This window comes from Salvelinus fontinalis, chromosome 6 (genome assembly GCF_029448725.1).
Source record: "Salvelinus fontinalis isolate EN_2023a chromosome 6, ASM2944872v1, whole genome shotgun sequence".
Lineage (NCBI taxonomy): Eukaryota > Metazoa > Chordata > Actinopteri > Salmoniformes > Salmonidae > Salvelinus > Salvelinus fontinalis.
The window spans coordinates 24,919,400-24,931,707 of record NC_074670.1 but is presented as its reverse complement, the minus strand read 5'-3'; the positions used below and the strand labels follow the sequence as shown (position 1 = coordinate 24,931,707).

Below are 12,308 nucleotides of genomic sequence, written 5' to 3'. Positions count from 1 at the left end.
TTAAAATGTAAAAATAAAATATCTATCATCAGTATTCATAGTGATGTGAGGGTGTTTGCTTACTATATCAGATGGAGGCAAGGTTTAGAAAACAAATTACTCCGAAGATCACAAAACATTGTATTTGTGGAGCAATCTCTCAATTCATTTGCATTTGTTGATAATGCTTGTCCACAGAAACTTCATTACCCATGAATCGCACAAATGTCGCTTGGGTCCTTACGTAGAACGTCAGTACGTCACATGATAGGGAATTCAACATGGAGGACATTGGAGTAACTGTTGAAAAAATTCAGGTATGATTCATTTTGACTGGGTACATTTTCACCGTTGTTTTTGGTTATACGAAACTTGAAAAAGTATAGACAACTTAAAACGTACTATCTTTAATCTAAAGTGTTCTTTGAATACATTTAATTCGTCCGTCATCCAACTAAACGTGCCAATTCATCCACGGCACTGTAAATGCTCTGTCATGTAAGCTAACATGCTATCTCAACTGGAAAGCTAGGCAACTTTAGCATTTTGGTGTAGCTACGTTAGCTGACATCTGCCTTGGCTAATAATTAACAATAAGGCATTTAGAAAAGGCTAACGTTAAAATTACATTAGGCTCAGTCATATCCAATCTAATTCGGTTGTTATCTGACTTGTTAACTTAGCTAGCTAACCTTAGCTGCCGGCCGTTGACTTGTGTTATTTTGTTTGTTGTAGCTTCAAGCTTACCAATACTACACTCACAAAATTAATAGCTAACGTTACCTACCGCAGTAACGTACTTATCCTTTACGGAACGGCACTGAAACAATGTCGTGGGCTGAAATATTTTCTGCTCCTCTCACTTTTTCTATCGGTCATCACTCACCCAGCATTAGGCAAGTAAATTAACAAGCTAGCTAGCAACACCACAAACAGTTAGCTAGTAGTTAACATTTGCTACAGCGTTTTCACATGTTTGGGGTTATGCTTACAACGTAGCATTTGTGTATATGCTTGTGTTGTCTTATGTCTACACAGGACGAGGTGCCTGCCATGCTGAACTCAAGACCCCAGACGGGGCTTTCTTTCTTGGCCCCAGAACCAGAAGATCTTGAAGACCTTTACAGCAGATATAAGGTCTGTACTTGGAACAGCTTCTGTCTGTCTATGCTTGACTGTTGAGGTCTATTTCTGTCAGCACAACAAGAATAACAATTTAAATCATACAGGCCCTTTCTGTGATTTCTTCAATCACAGTAAAGATGTTAACTGTTACAGTGCCTAGAGAAAGTATTCACACCCCTTGACTTTTTCCACATTTTGTTGTTACAGCCTGAATTTAAAATTGATAAAATAATGTTTTTTTTGGGGTTCTCTGGCCTACACCCAATACCAGGAATTACATTTTGAGTTTTTTAAACAAATTAATAAAAAATGAAAAGCTGAAATGTATTGAGTCATGTTTTCAACCCCTATGTTATGGCAAGCCTAAATAAGTTCTGAAGTAAAAATGTGCTTAAGTTACATAAGTTGCATGGACTCTCACTGTGTAATAATAGTGTTTATCGGGAATTCTGAATGACTGTACCCCACACACAATTATCTGTAAGGTCCCTCAGTTGAGCAGTGAATTTCAAACACAGATTCAACCACAAAGACCAGGGAGGATTTACAATGCCTTGCACAGAAGGGCACATATTGTAGATAAACAAATAAACAAAACAAATGAATACCCCTTTCTGCAAGGTGAAGTTATTAATTACACTTTAGATGGTGCAACAATACACCCAGCCACTACAAAGATTCAGGCGTCCTTCCTAACTCAGTTGCCGGAGAGGAAGGAAACCGCTCAGGTATTTCACCACAAGACCAATGGTGACATTAAAACAGTTAGTTGAAGGCTGTGATAGGAGAAAACTGAGGATGGATCAACAATGGTGTTATTACTCCACAGTACTAGCCTAATTTACAGAGTGAAAACAAGAGAGAATGTACAGAATAAAAATACTCCAAAGCAGCATCCTGTTTGCAACAAGGCACTGACGTAATACTGCAAAAAATGTGTCAAATCAATTACCTTATTCCTGAAAACATATTTATGTTTGGGGCAAATACAACACAGTACCACTCTCTGTATTTTCAAGTATAGTGATGGCTGCATCATGTTATGGGTATGCTTGTAATCGTAAAAGGACTGGGGAGTTTTTCAGGATAAAAAAATATGTGGAATAAAGCTAAGCACAGGCAAAATCCGAGAGGAAACCTGGTTAAATCTATTTTCCACTAGATACTGGGAGATGAATTCACCTTTCAGCAGGACTATAACCTAAAACACAAGGCCAAATCTACACTGGAGTTGCTTACCAAGAAGACAGTGAATGTTCCTGAGTGGCTGAGTTACAGTTTTGACTTAAATATATGGCAAGACCTGAAAACAGTTGTCTAGCAATGATTTGACAGAGCTTGAAGAATAAAAAAAGAAATAAAAAATGGCAAAATGTTGCACAATCCAGGTGTGGAACGCTTTTAGAGACTAACACAGAAAGACTCACAGCTGTAATCACTGCCAAATTTGCTTTTACAAAGTATTAACTCAATGGTGTGAATACTTACAGAAATATAACATTGACATATTTCATTTTCAATATTTGCAAACATTTTAATGAAAGTTTTCACTTTTATTATTGGGTTATGAAGGTAGATTGTTGAGAAAAAACATTTTAATCCATTTTGAATTCAGACAAAATGTGGAATAAGTCTAAGGGTATGAATACTTTCTGAAGGCACTATTTCAATCAAATTTATTTATAAAGCCCTTTTTACATAAGCAGATGTCACAAAGTGCTATACAGAAAACCAGCCTAAACGGCAAGCAATGCAGATGTAGAAGCACAGTGGCTCAGAAAAACTCAATAGAAAGGCAGGAACATAGGAAGAAACCGAGAGGAACCATGCTCTGAGGGGTGGCCCGTGCCGGGTGGAGATTGTAACAGTACATGGCCAAGATGTTCATAGATGACCAGCAGGGTCATATAATAATAATCACAGTGGTTGTACAGGGTGCAACATGTCAGCACCTCAGGAGTAAATGTCAGTTGGCATTTCATAGCCGATCATTCAGAGTTGGAGACAGCAGGTGCGGTAGAGAAAGAGAGTTGAAAACAGCAGGTCTGGGACAAGGTAGCACGTCCGGTGAACAGGTCAGGGTTCCATAGCCGCAGGCGGAACAGTTGAAACTGGAGCAGCAGCACGACCAGGTGGACTGGGGACAGCAAGGAGTCCTGAGGCATGGACCTAGGGCTCAAGTCCCCAGAGAGAGCATACATACTAAATTCACACAGGACACTGGATAAGACGGGAGAAATACTGCAGATATACAGACTGACCCTAGCCCCCCGACACAAACTATTGCAGCATAAATACTGGAGGCTGAGACAGGAGGGGTCGGGAGACACTGTGGCTCCGTCCGACGATACCCCCGGACAGAGCCAACCAGGCAGGATATAACCCCACCCACTTTGCCGAAGCACAGCCCCCACACCACTAGTGGGATATCTTCAAACCACCAACTTACTATCCTGAGACAAGGACGAGTATAGTTCACAAAGATCTCCCCACGGCACGAACCTCGAGGGGTCGCCATCCCAGACAGGAAGATCACGTCAGTGACTCAAGTGACGCACCCCTCCAAGGGACGGCATGGAAGAGCACCAGTAAGCCAGTGCCTCAGCCCCCGTAATAGTGTTAGAGGCAGAGAATTCCAGTGGAGAGAGGGGAACCGGCCAGGAAGAGACAGCAAGGGTGGTTTGTCGCTTCAGTGCCTTTCCGTTCACCTTGTATTTGTATTTAAACAAAGCAGCAGCTTCTCTTCCTGGGGTCCAGCAAAATTAAGGCAGTTTATACAATTTAAAAAAATGTACAATACATTCACAGATTTCACAACACACTGCCCGCAGGCCCCTACTCCACCACTACCACATCTACAGTACTAAATCCATGTGTATGTTATTGTGTGTATGTGCATGTGCCTGTGCACATGCATATTAGCCCTAGCCTTAACAGGAAGCCAGTGTAGAGGAGTAATGATTAAAACAAATTGGTTCACCGGGATTCATCAACAAACATACATTCTCCATGACACCGTTCCCACCCTCTCCTTTACTATTGTAGAAGCTGCAGCAGGAGCTGGAGTTTCTGGAGGTGCAGGAGGAGTACATCAAAGATGAACAGAAGAACCTGAAGAAGGAGTTCCTCCACGCCCAGGAGGAGGTCAAGAGGATACAGAGTATCCCCCTGGTCATCGGCCAGTTCCTGGAGGCTGTGGACCAAAACACAGCCATCGTGGGCTCCACCACAGGTACAGTATTTTTACTCTTGTCTGTCCTCACATAGATTGTGTAGGTAAGCCTCTGGTTGTTGCCTCCAGAGACTGGAGACTTGAGTCCGAGTCGATATATCGGTCCGATTATTGGCCCTTTTCTAGTCTACCGGCCCTTCTCTATCGGTTTTGCCGATAGTCCCGCTGCATAGCAATACTGCTGCTATGCCAGCCGCAACTCACTGCCTGAGCCACGAGCACTGCACAATGCTGATGAATGTCTAACTGGGAAAATCAGCAGCAGCAGCGGTAAGCTAGCTCATCCTCCAACAGAAAAGTGCAATTTTGAGAAACGGATGAATTGACACAGTGACCAAGAATGCAGATGTGCTTCCCTGAGGCGTTTTTCTGGCAGTTTGTGCAGAAATTCTTCGGTTGTGTAAACACACGGATGCATCAGCTGACCGGGTGGCTGGTATCAGACAATCACACAGGTGATGAAGCTGGATGTGGAGGTCCTAGGCTGGCATGGTTACACGCGGTCTGCGGTTGTGACGCCGGTTGGACGTACTGCCAAATTCTCAAAAATGACATTCTAGGCGGCTTATTGTAGAGAAATAAACATTAAATTATCTGGAAACAGCTCTTGTGGACATTCCTGTAGTCAGCATGCCAATTTCCCCATCCCTCAACTTGAGATAGCTGTTTAAGCAGCTTCTTGATATTCCACACCTGTCAGGTGGATGGATTATCTTGGCAAAAGATAAATGCTCACTAACAGGGATGTAAACAAATTTGTGCATACATTTGAGAGAAATAACTTTTTGTGCATATGGAATATTTCTGGGATCTTTTATTTCAGCTCATGATACATGGGACTAACAGTGTATTTATCATAGTAGCAGTAAACAGCAGCAAGTGATATGAGCGATGCAGAGATGTGAAAGGGAGCGGAGTTACAGCCTCGCTCTATCCAAATGTAGCAATAGAATCGCGTTATAACCCGCCCATTTCTTGACAGATAGCTGGAATAGCCAATTGAGTTGTTTCAAATTTCATCCTGAGTTCTTCAGAGAATATTTTTTTCCCGATCCAGGGAAATAACAAATACTAGTTTCGTAAACATCCGTGATCACAAATCATAACGTTTCGTATGTTCCATTTGCATTAAATAGATATTTTATTATCTCTAACAGCAGTGCCTATATGATGTCATTCCATACAGGCGTGACATGCTGGCGTGAAACTTTCATGCGAATATTGTTGATCACTTGGCTAATATACTCTAAGTCCAAAATGAAGGTCAAACAGATTGTCATCTTTAGCACCATAGACTCTACTGACCAGCCAAAACAAGCTCAATAACTCAATAACACACTTCTATTGAATATGGATTCACCTGTATTGTGAGTATGCCTATGACATCTTAATTTACCATTCAAATACAATTACTATTATGTTATTTAGTTTGGTTAAAAACAAAGTCAATTAAAATTGATGTATTATTGCATACATGGCTGTCTTTGGGAAATTTTATGATATTGTATATCTGCCTAAAATATCAGCCAACTGCCATCTTTGACCCCTAAAAAATCCATATCGTTCATTCTCTAATAGCCACACCCATAAGCACCCATATTTTGCACAGTAACACCAATGCCTCATTCTTACTGTAATGCTAAACATGTGGCTCTAATAATCACTAATGACATTTCCCCCTCTTTCCCTGTGCCACCCTTTTTCTCTGCTTCTCTCTGTCCACCCACTTTTCTGTCTTTGTCCACCCCCTTCTCTGTCCACCCCCTTCGCTCTGTCTCCCCATTTTCTCCTTCACTCAGGCTCAAACTACTATGTGCGTATCCTAAGCACCATCGACAGAGAGCTGCTGAAGCCCAATGCGTCGGTGGCCCTGCACAAGCACAGCAATGCCCTGGTGGACGTGCTCCCCCCAGAGGCTGACAGCAGCATCATGATGCTCACATCAGGTACACATGCACACTATTCTACCCCCTGGTATACAAATCCCTTTGTAATATATATTGCACAGTCATGAGTGGAACAAACATGCATTCATGCGTGCTTACATACATTACACGCATATTCCACTCATTGATACCATTTTCCTGTATCTCTCCGTGCAGACCAAAAGCCGGATGTGATGTATGCTGACATCGGAGGGATGGATATCCAGAAGCAGGAAGTGAGGGAAGCAGTGGAGCTTCCACTCACACACTTTGAGCTTTACAAACAGATTGGCATTGACCCGCCCAGGGGGGTTCTGATGTATGGGCCTCCTGGCTGTGGGAAGACCATGCTGGCCAAGGCTGTGGCTCACCACACAACCGGTAGGCCATTCACCATGTTCACCATTATCTATAGGATGCACAGGTGATTAGACAATGTAATTTTATTGGTAGCAAAAAAATGTCATGTTACCATATCATTATTTGTTTTTTGACCAATGCATATGATTTGATATCTTGGTCTCTCTCTCTCTCAGCGGCGTTCATCCGCGTGGTAGGCTCCGAGTTTGTGCAGAAGTACCTGGGCGAGGGCCCCCGCATGGTGCGTGACGTCTTCCGGCTGGCCAAGGAAAACGCCCCCGCCATCATCTTCATCGATGAGATCGATGCCATCGCTACCAAGCGTTTTGATGCACAGACTGGAGGTATGAGCCATTGTGTACCTTTTAAAATCAGCTGCACAGAATAGGCTATGGAATGGACGGGTCTTTGGCTAATCACCAGCATTGCACATTGCAACCAAATCCAATAAGACAAGCAAAATAGAGCAGATTTACAGATTGGCATTCCTGATATCAAATGTCTCTACCTGTGATCTTCAGGGTTCTCACAAGGTGCTTAAAGTACTTGAATTTGGTACTCTGAAATTCAAGTACTGGAAAACCTGACATTTTTTCAAGTTGGTACTTGAAAAGTACTTGGAATTAAGAGGGCCTCCCGAGTGTCACACAACCGTCTGTGATCGGGAGTCCCATATGGCTGCTCACAATTGGCCCGGCGTTGTCCGGGTTAGGGGAGGGTTTGACCGTGGGGGGGTTTACTTGTCTCATTGCGCTCTAGTGACTCCTTGTGGCGGGCCGGGCTCCTGCAGGCTGACCTCAGACGGTGTATCCTCCGACACATTGGTGCTTCTGGGTTAAGTGGGCTGGTGTAAGAAGCTCAGTTTGGCGGGTTATGTTTCGGAGGACGCATGACTCGACCTTCGCCTCCCGAGCCTGTTGGGGAGTTGCAGAGATGAGACCAGATCGAAATTGGGGAGAAAAGGGGGTTAAAAAATATATATTTAATTGATAGGAGAACAGATAATGATCAACTGTGTTTATGAAAAATATTATAATGTATTGGTCTTGCGAATTAATTTCCAGACAGACTACAGAGTTGTATTTCCTCACATGTTTCACGCTGTTGTTGCCTGAGCTTGCTCATTCCATCCACACTGCCACTCATCCAGGCAGGTACAGAACGGACTGATTAGGCGCCGCCAAACATCACTTCGATGGCTAGAATGCCGGGAAAATGTTGATTCAAGCCTGCCTTTTGTGCATATGGAACATTTCTGGGATCTTTTATTTCAGCTCATGGAACATGGGACCAATCCTTTACATGTTGCGTTTTATATATTTTTTCAATATAGTTTACCCACCTTTTTTACCACTACATCACTGGACCCAACTAACCGACACCATGTAAGGTGCAAAAAATGCGTCAGACTTTGACATTGCGAGCACGGGTAAATCGGCCCTGAAGAGCCACATAAAGGGGTAAAGACACAACACTGCATCCTGCACTGGTGCCAGTTCTACATTGTGACTTTTTCTCTGCCATGACCTCTAGAGCTTTTTTTGCCAATCGCCTCATTCACAGGGCGCAAGCGATATTCCGCTTTATCAAGTGGCAGCTGTGCTCCTGGTGGTCGTTTACGTATCGTTTTTCTGACACAGCCCACCTGCCCTTCTCCTGACCGGCGACCCTAAAGCTGCCAGTCAGAAGCAAGACTCTTTTTCGTCGCTATTAACTAGTAGATTCCTAAAGGCCCAATAAAAACAGTCATTAAGCTGGAAGTTGGTAGTAATGCGAATAGGAAATGTGTGTTCACCAGTAGGCATCTCCCAAAACTCTGCTCATCGGTAGTCAAATGACAAAATCATCAGTACTGACTTACGTATGTCGTGAAACAATGCGTTATTGAGTAGAACTTGTAAGGTAGTGATGAATACTAAGTTGTTTTTTAGGTTGTGTTGATATACTGCCATCTGGTGGCGACTAGAAACAATTGAGTAGTATGAAATATTACGAATTGATGGTCCTTAAAAATAAATATTAGTGCTTGGAAAAAATACTTAAGTCATTGAATTTGACTTGCCACTGTCTGTACGAACCCTGGAACTTGTCATGCCAACACACATTCTAGCTGTTTACATTGCAGTATTTCAATCAAACAATGTTGAAATCAGCCTCAACTAAGCAGGTGAAACATGTTTCTGTAAAGGACCCCTAGTTGCTGTGAGTGTTAGCTAGGCTATGGTTTATCCTTGGCCCAGATGGAGACACAAGGACACATGGCTATGGTCCGTCAGCTTATCAAGAGCAATGGGGAAATAAATAACCTTCATATTTTTGTGTGGCCAAGTGATTTGTTTTGACTGCCACCACCATAGTTAGATAGGTTTTTAAGGACAGGGTAGTTGCAGTTAACTTCAGGTTAGAGTTGGGAATTTACCCACAAAACAGAACTACCTGTAAATATGTCAGTAAATGTCATCATTGTTTAAAGCATCCAGGCAAACAGATTCACCGAGATCCACAATAGAGACAAACTTAGTTGTGGCCTTATTATCTTGAGTGGGATTGATTATTAGGACTGAAAATAAGACCAAGCCGTTAATGGTGTGGTTGAACCCTGACATTGGTAATCCCTCATTGTATTATCTCCTTCCCAAACAGCTGACAGGGAGGTGCAGAGGATTCTGCTGGAGCTTCTCAACCAAATGGACGGCTTTGACCAGACCGTTAACGTCAAGGTGAGCTTTGCCTCTGTGACATACTGTCTAGGGCTTATTGTAGGTTGTAGTCTCATTAATGCAGCTAGCCTGTGACCTTGTGTGTCACATTGAGAATATGTAAAAAATAACATAAAATAAAAATGTAGCCGCACTTAAGCTAAACCTATACAGTGAGTGATGTACTACTATGGGTCTTAAAGCCTCTGGTTAAGCCTTTGTCATATGACTTCCTGCCTCTGTCTGACCCACCTGTTTGTTCCCTTGTCAGGTGATTATGGCCACCAACAGGGCCGACACCCTGGACCCCGCCCTCCTGCGCCCGGGCCGTCTGGACAGAAAGATTGAGTTCCCACTACCTGACCGCCGGCAGAAACGCCTGGTCTTCTCCACCATCACCAGCAAGATGAACCTCTCTGAGGAGGTGGACCTGGAGGACTGTATCCTTATTATGCCCTACCCACAAGTCTCTCATGACGTGTGTGTGTTAATGGGTGCAGGTGTGTGTTGTATTAACTTACTATCAATATGTCAAGAAAAAACTAGCAGCATCATGCAATATTTTCCTTCTCAGAACAAGGCAAAGGAGCACAAATCCTTTTCTGTGTCCGGTTCATTGTGTGCTTTAAGTTTTCATTAAATATTTACCTCCTTGAATACAGCTCTGATCTGGAACAATATTCTAACTTAAAGGTCAAATGAACCATGACTTTAGTACTCTACCTGAATGCCTTCTTTGTATAGTCTAATGCACTTTCCCATACCGTCCCTTGGTTGCTAAGTAACCGAAAGAATACTACATTGTTCAGTGTCGTATGAGTTTGTATTTTCGGTTGTCCTTAACCAGTGTGTAGATGTGGCCAGACCAGACAAGATCTCCGGAGCAGACATCAACTCTATCTGCCAGGAGGTGAGTGGGACCCCATGCTGTTGGGAGGAATTCTTCCATGGGGGGTCAACCTACTCCAAAAGACTCAATGTCAAAGAGTAGCAAGTTATTGCGTTCGCTAACTCTTGTTCCAAAGAAAGCTAAATATCCCCTGTTACATCACCTGTTGTCGGTGTGAGAACTGGAAACGCTCTGATAAATGTGCTTATAATTCTTTCATTCCTCTCACTCAGGCTGGCATGCTGGCTGTCCGTGAAAATAGGTACATCGTCCTGGCCAAGGACTTTGAGAAGGCCTACAAGACTGTTATCAAGAAGGATGAGCAGGAGCATGAGTTCTACAAGTAGAAAGTAACCCCACCCCCCCTTCCCCCTAAAAAAAGAAGGCATTTAGACACATTTTGTGATTTGTGTGTGTTTGTATCTACTACCGTGTCCATTTGTGGTTTCACAGACTCTAACATTGACCTTGGACTGAATTTTGCTTTATTTACTAAAGGGCCATTGTCAACTCAGGGGCTGTGATTCCAAACTTGAACCCACACATAGTGAATGGAGGGTCTTTTCATGTGCTCTGCAGGTTCTTAAGTATGTTTTACTTGACTGTAGCTAGTATAATGGCCTGGAGTTTGTACCTGTAATGTACTCACTGATAAAACAGTACTCTAAAAAAAAAAGGTTTTCCATAAAAATGTTTTAAAAAGTATGCATAGTCTGTCTATATTTTTCACACGGACTGAAATATATTGTTTTAAAGTCTAGTGATGTGACAAGACAAACACACTAACGTGCCCAGGGTCATCTGCAGTGGTAGCCATACATTTGATAGATAAACTGACTGTTGGTCATAGATCCTCTACTCTCGCTTGGCACTCCGTTCCTAGTCAGTCTAGACAGACAGGCACCACTGATACGGGGTCCTCCGTAAGAGGGGACATGGCGGCGTCTCTGCCTCCCGCTTTCCCTCTCTCTCTCTGGGTCTGCCCATGAGTCAAAGCAGTTCAGCCTCAGGTTCAAGTTCAGCCTTCCACAAGGGGAGAAAGGCTTTCTGTTAGTCAGTCAAGCTCTCTGGAGATAGTAAATGTCGATCAAGGGCAAGATTTTGGTTTAGATAGTAAAAGGCCCCTCATACAGTATATCAAATGGAATAGTACCCACTTGTGTCCCAATGGGAAACTGTTGGGCAGGTGGTCAGTGACTGGGTCAAAGTAGTTGGTGTAGAGGGGCATGGTTGCAGACTCCAGGTCCTGTGACAGCTTGGCGAAGATTGGTCCCAGGTCATGGTTTGGTAGTATCCTTTGACCCGGGCAGAGACTGCGCCACATTGCTGATACTACAGCATCCAAGGTGGACTGGGGCTTCCAGGGATGGAATGGAGGACGGTGAGGTGGAAGCTTGGACATTCTGAAGAAAGCTTTGGACAACCAAATTAAAATGTGTCTGTGTGATCACTAATGGCCAAAACTATTTATTTGTCCATAACTACAGTTTGAAGATCAATCCATCACCTTAAAGTGCCATGTAGTTTGTCAGATTATTAGAAATATATTTAGCTTAGATATGTTACTGATCATGAAAAGGCAATTCATTTCGGTAACAGCTTCATTGCCTTTGTTTAACTGCTGCCAGTGGACCAGTAACGTAACCTACATTTAACAACTACCCAGTCCTCTAACTTTGAATACTGAAGTACTGAGTGGGAAAATAATTCCTTACCTTTTAAATAAATAAGGCTGTGTTGAAATATGGCATAAAGTCAGTACTTTGGCTTAGACTGCAATTTGTTTACACTTGATTTTCAACAGAGATGAGTGATGCACCATTCTAGAATCTAGAACACATCTATTACAATAGAATGTTTTATTTTCTCCCAGCTTGGGTGTACCATTTGGTATAAAATCGATATTTTCTTAGAAAGTACAATTACTACATAAAAGCACAACTCAGAACGTGTACGAAAGATACAGTAGTAGGTCTAAATAAACAAAAGTAGTTTGTATTAGACAATTAATGTAATTTATTTTTGTCCGTCTCATCGAGTCAAGCATATCGTGTTTTCCTCGTTCTATGTTCAGTAAGCCATAACACAAAAGGATGGTT

The 12,308-nt window shown here is 42.7% G+C and overlaps 1 protein-coding gene across 1 annotated transcript; it reads left to right on the top strand.

Moving 5' to 3' along the window:
- Nucleotides 1-200: 200 nt before the first annotated feature.
- Nucleotides 201-10,914, top strand: psmc4 (proteasome 26S subunit, ATPase 4). Its single transcript, XM_055925660.1, has 10 exons — nucleotides 201-296; nucleotides 1,018-1,116; nucleotides 4,150-4,336; nucleotides 6,136-6,282; nucleotides 6,439-6,642; nucleotides 6,798-6,965; nucleotides 9,265-9,341; nucleotides 9,592-9,760; nucleotides 10,175-10,230; nucleotides 10,443-10,914. The coding sequence occupies exons 1-10, from the start codon at nucleotides 261-263 to the stop codon at nucleotides 10,554-10,556; spliced, it is 1,257 nt and encodes a 418-aa protein (XP_055781635.1). The 5' UTR covers nucleotides 201-260; the 3' UTR covers nucleotides 10,557-10,914.
- The last annotated feature ends 1,394 nt before the right edge of the window (nucleotides 10,915-12,308 follow it).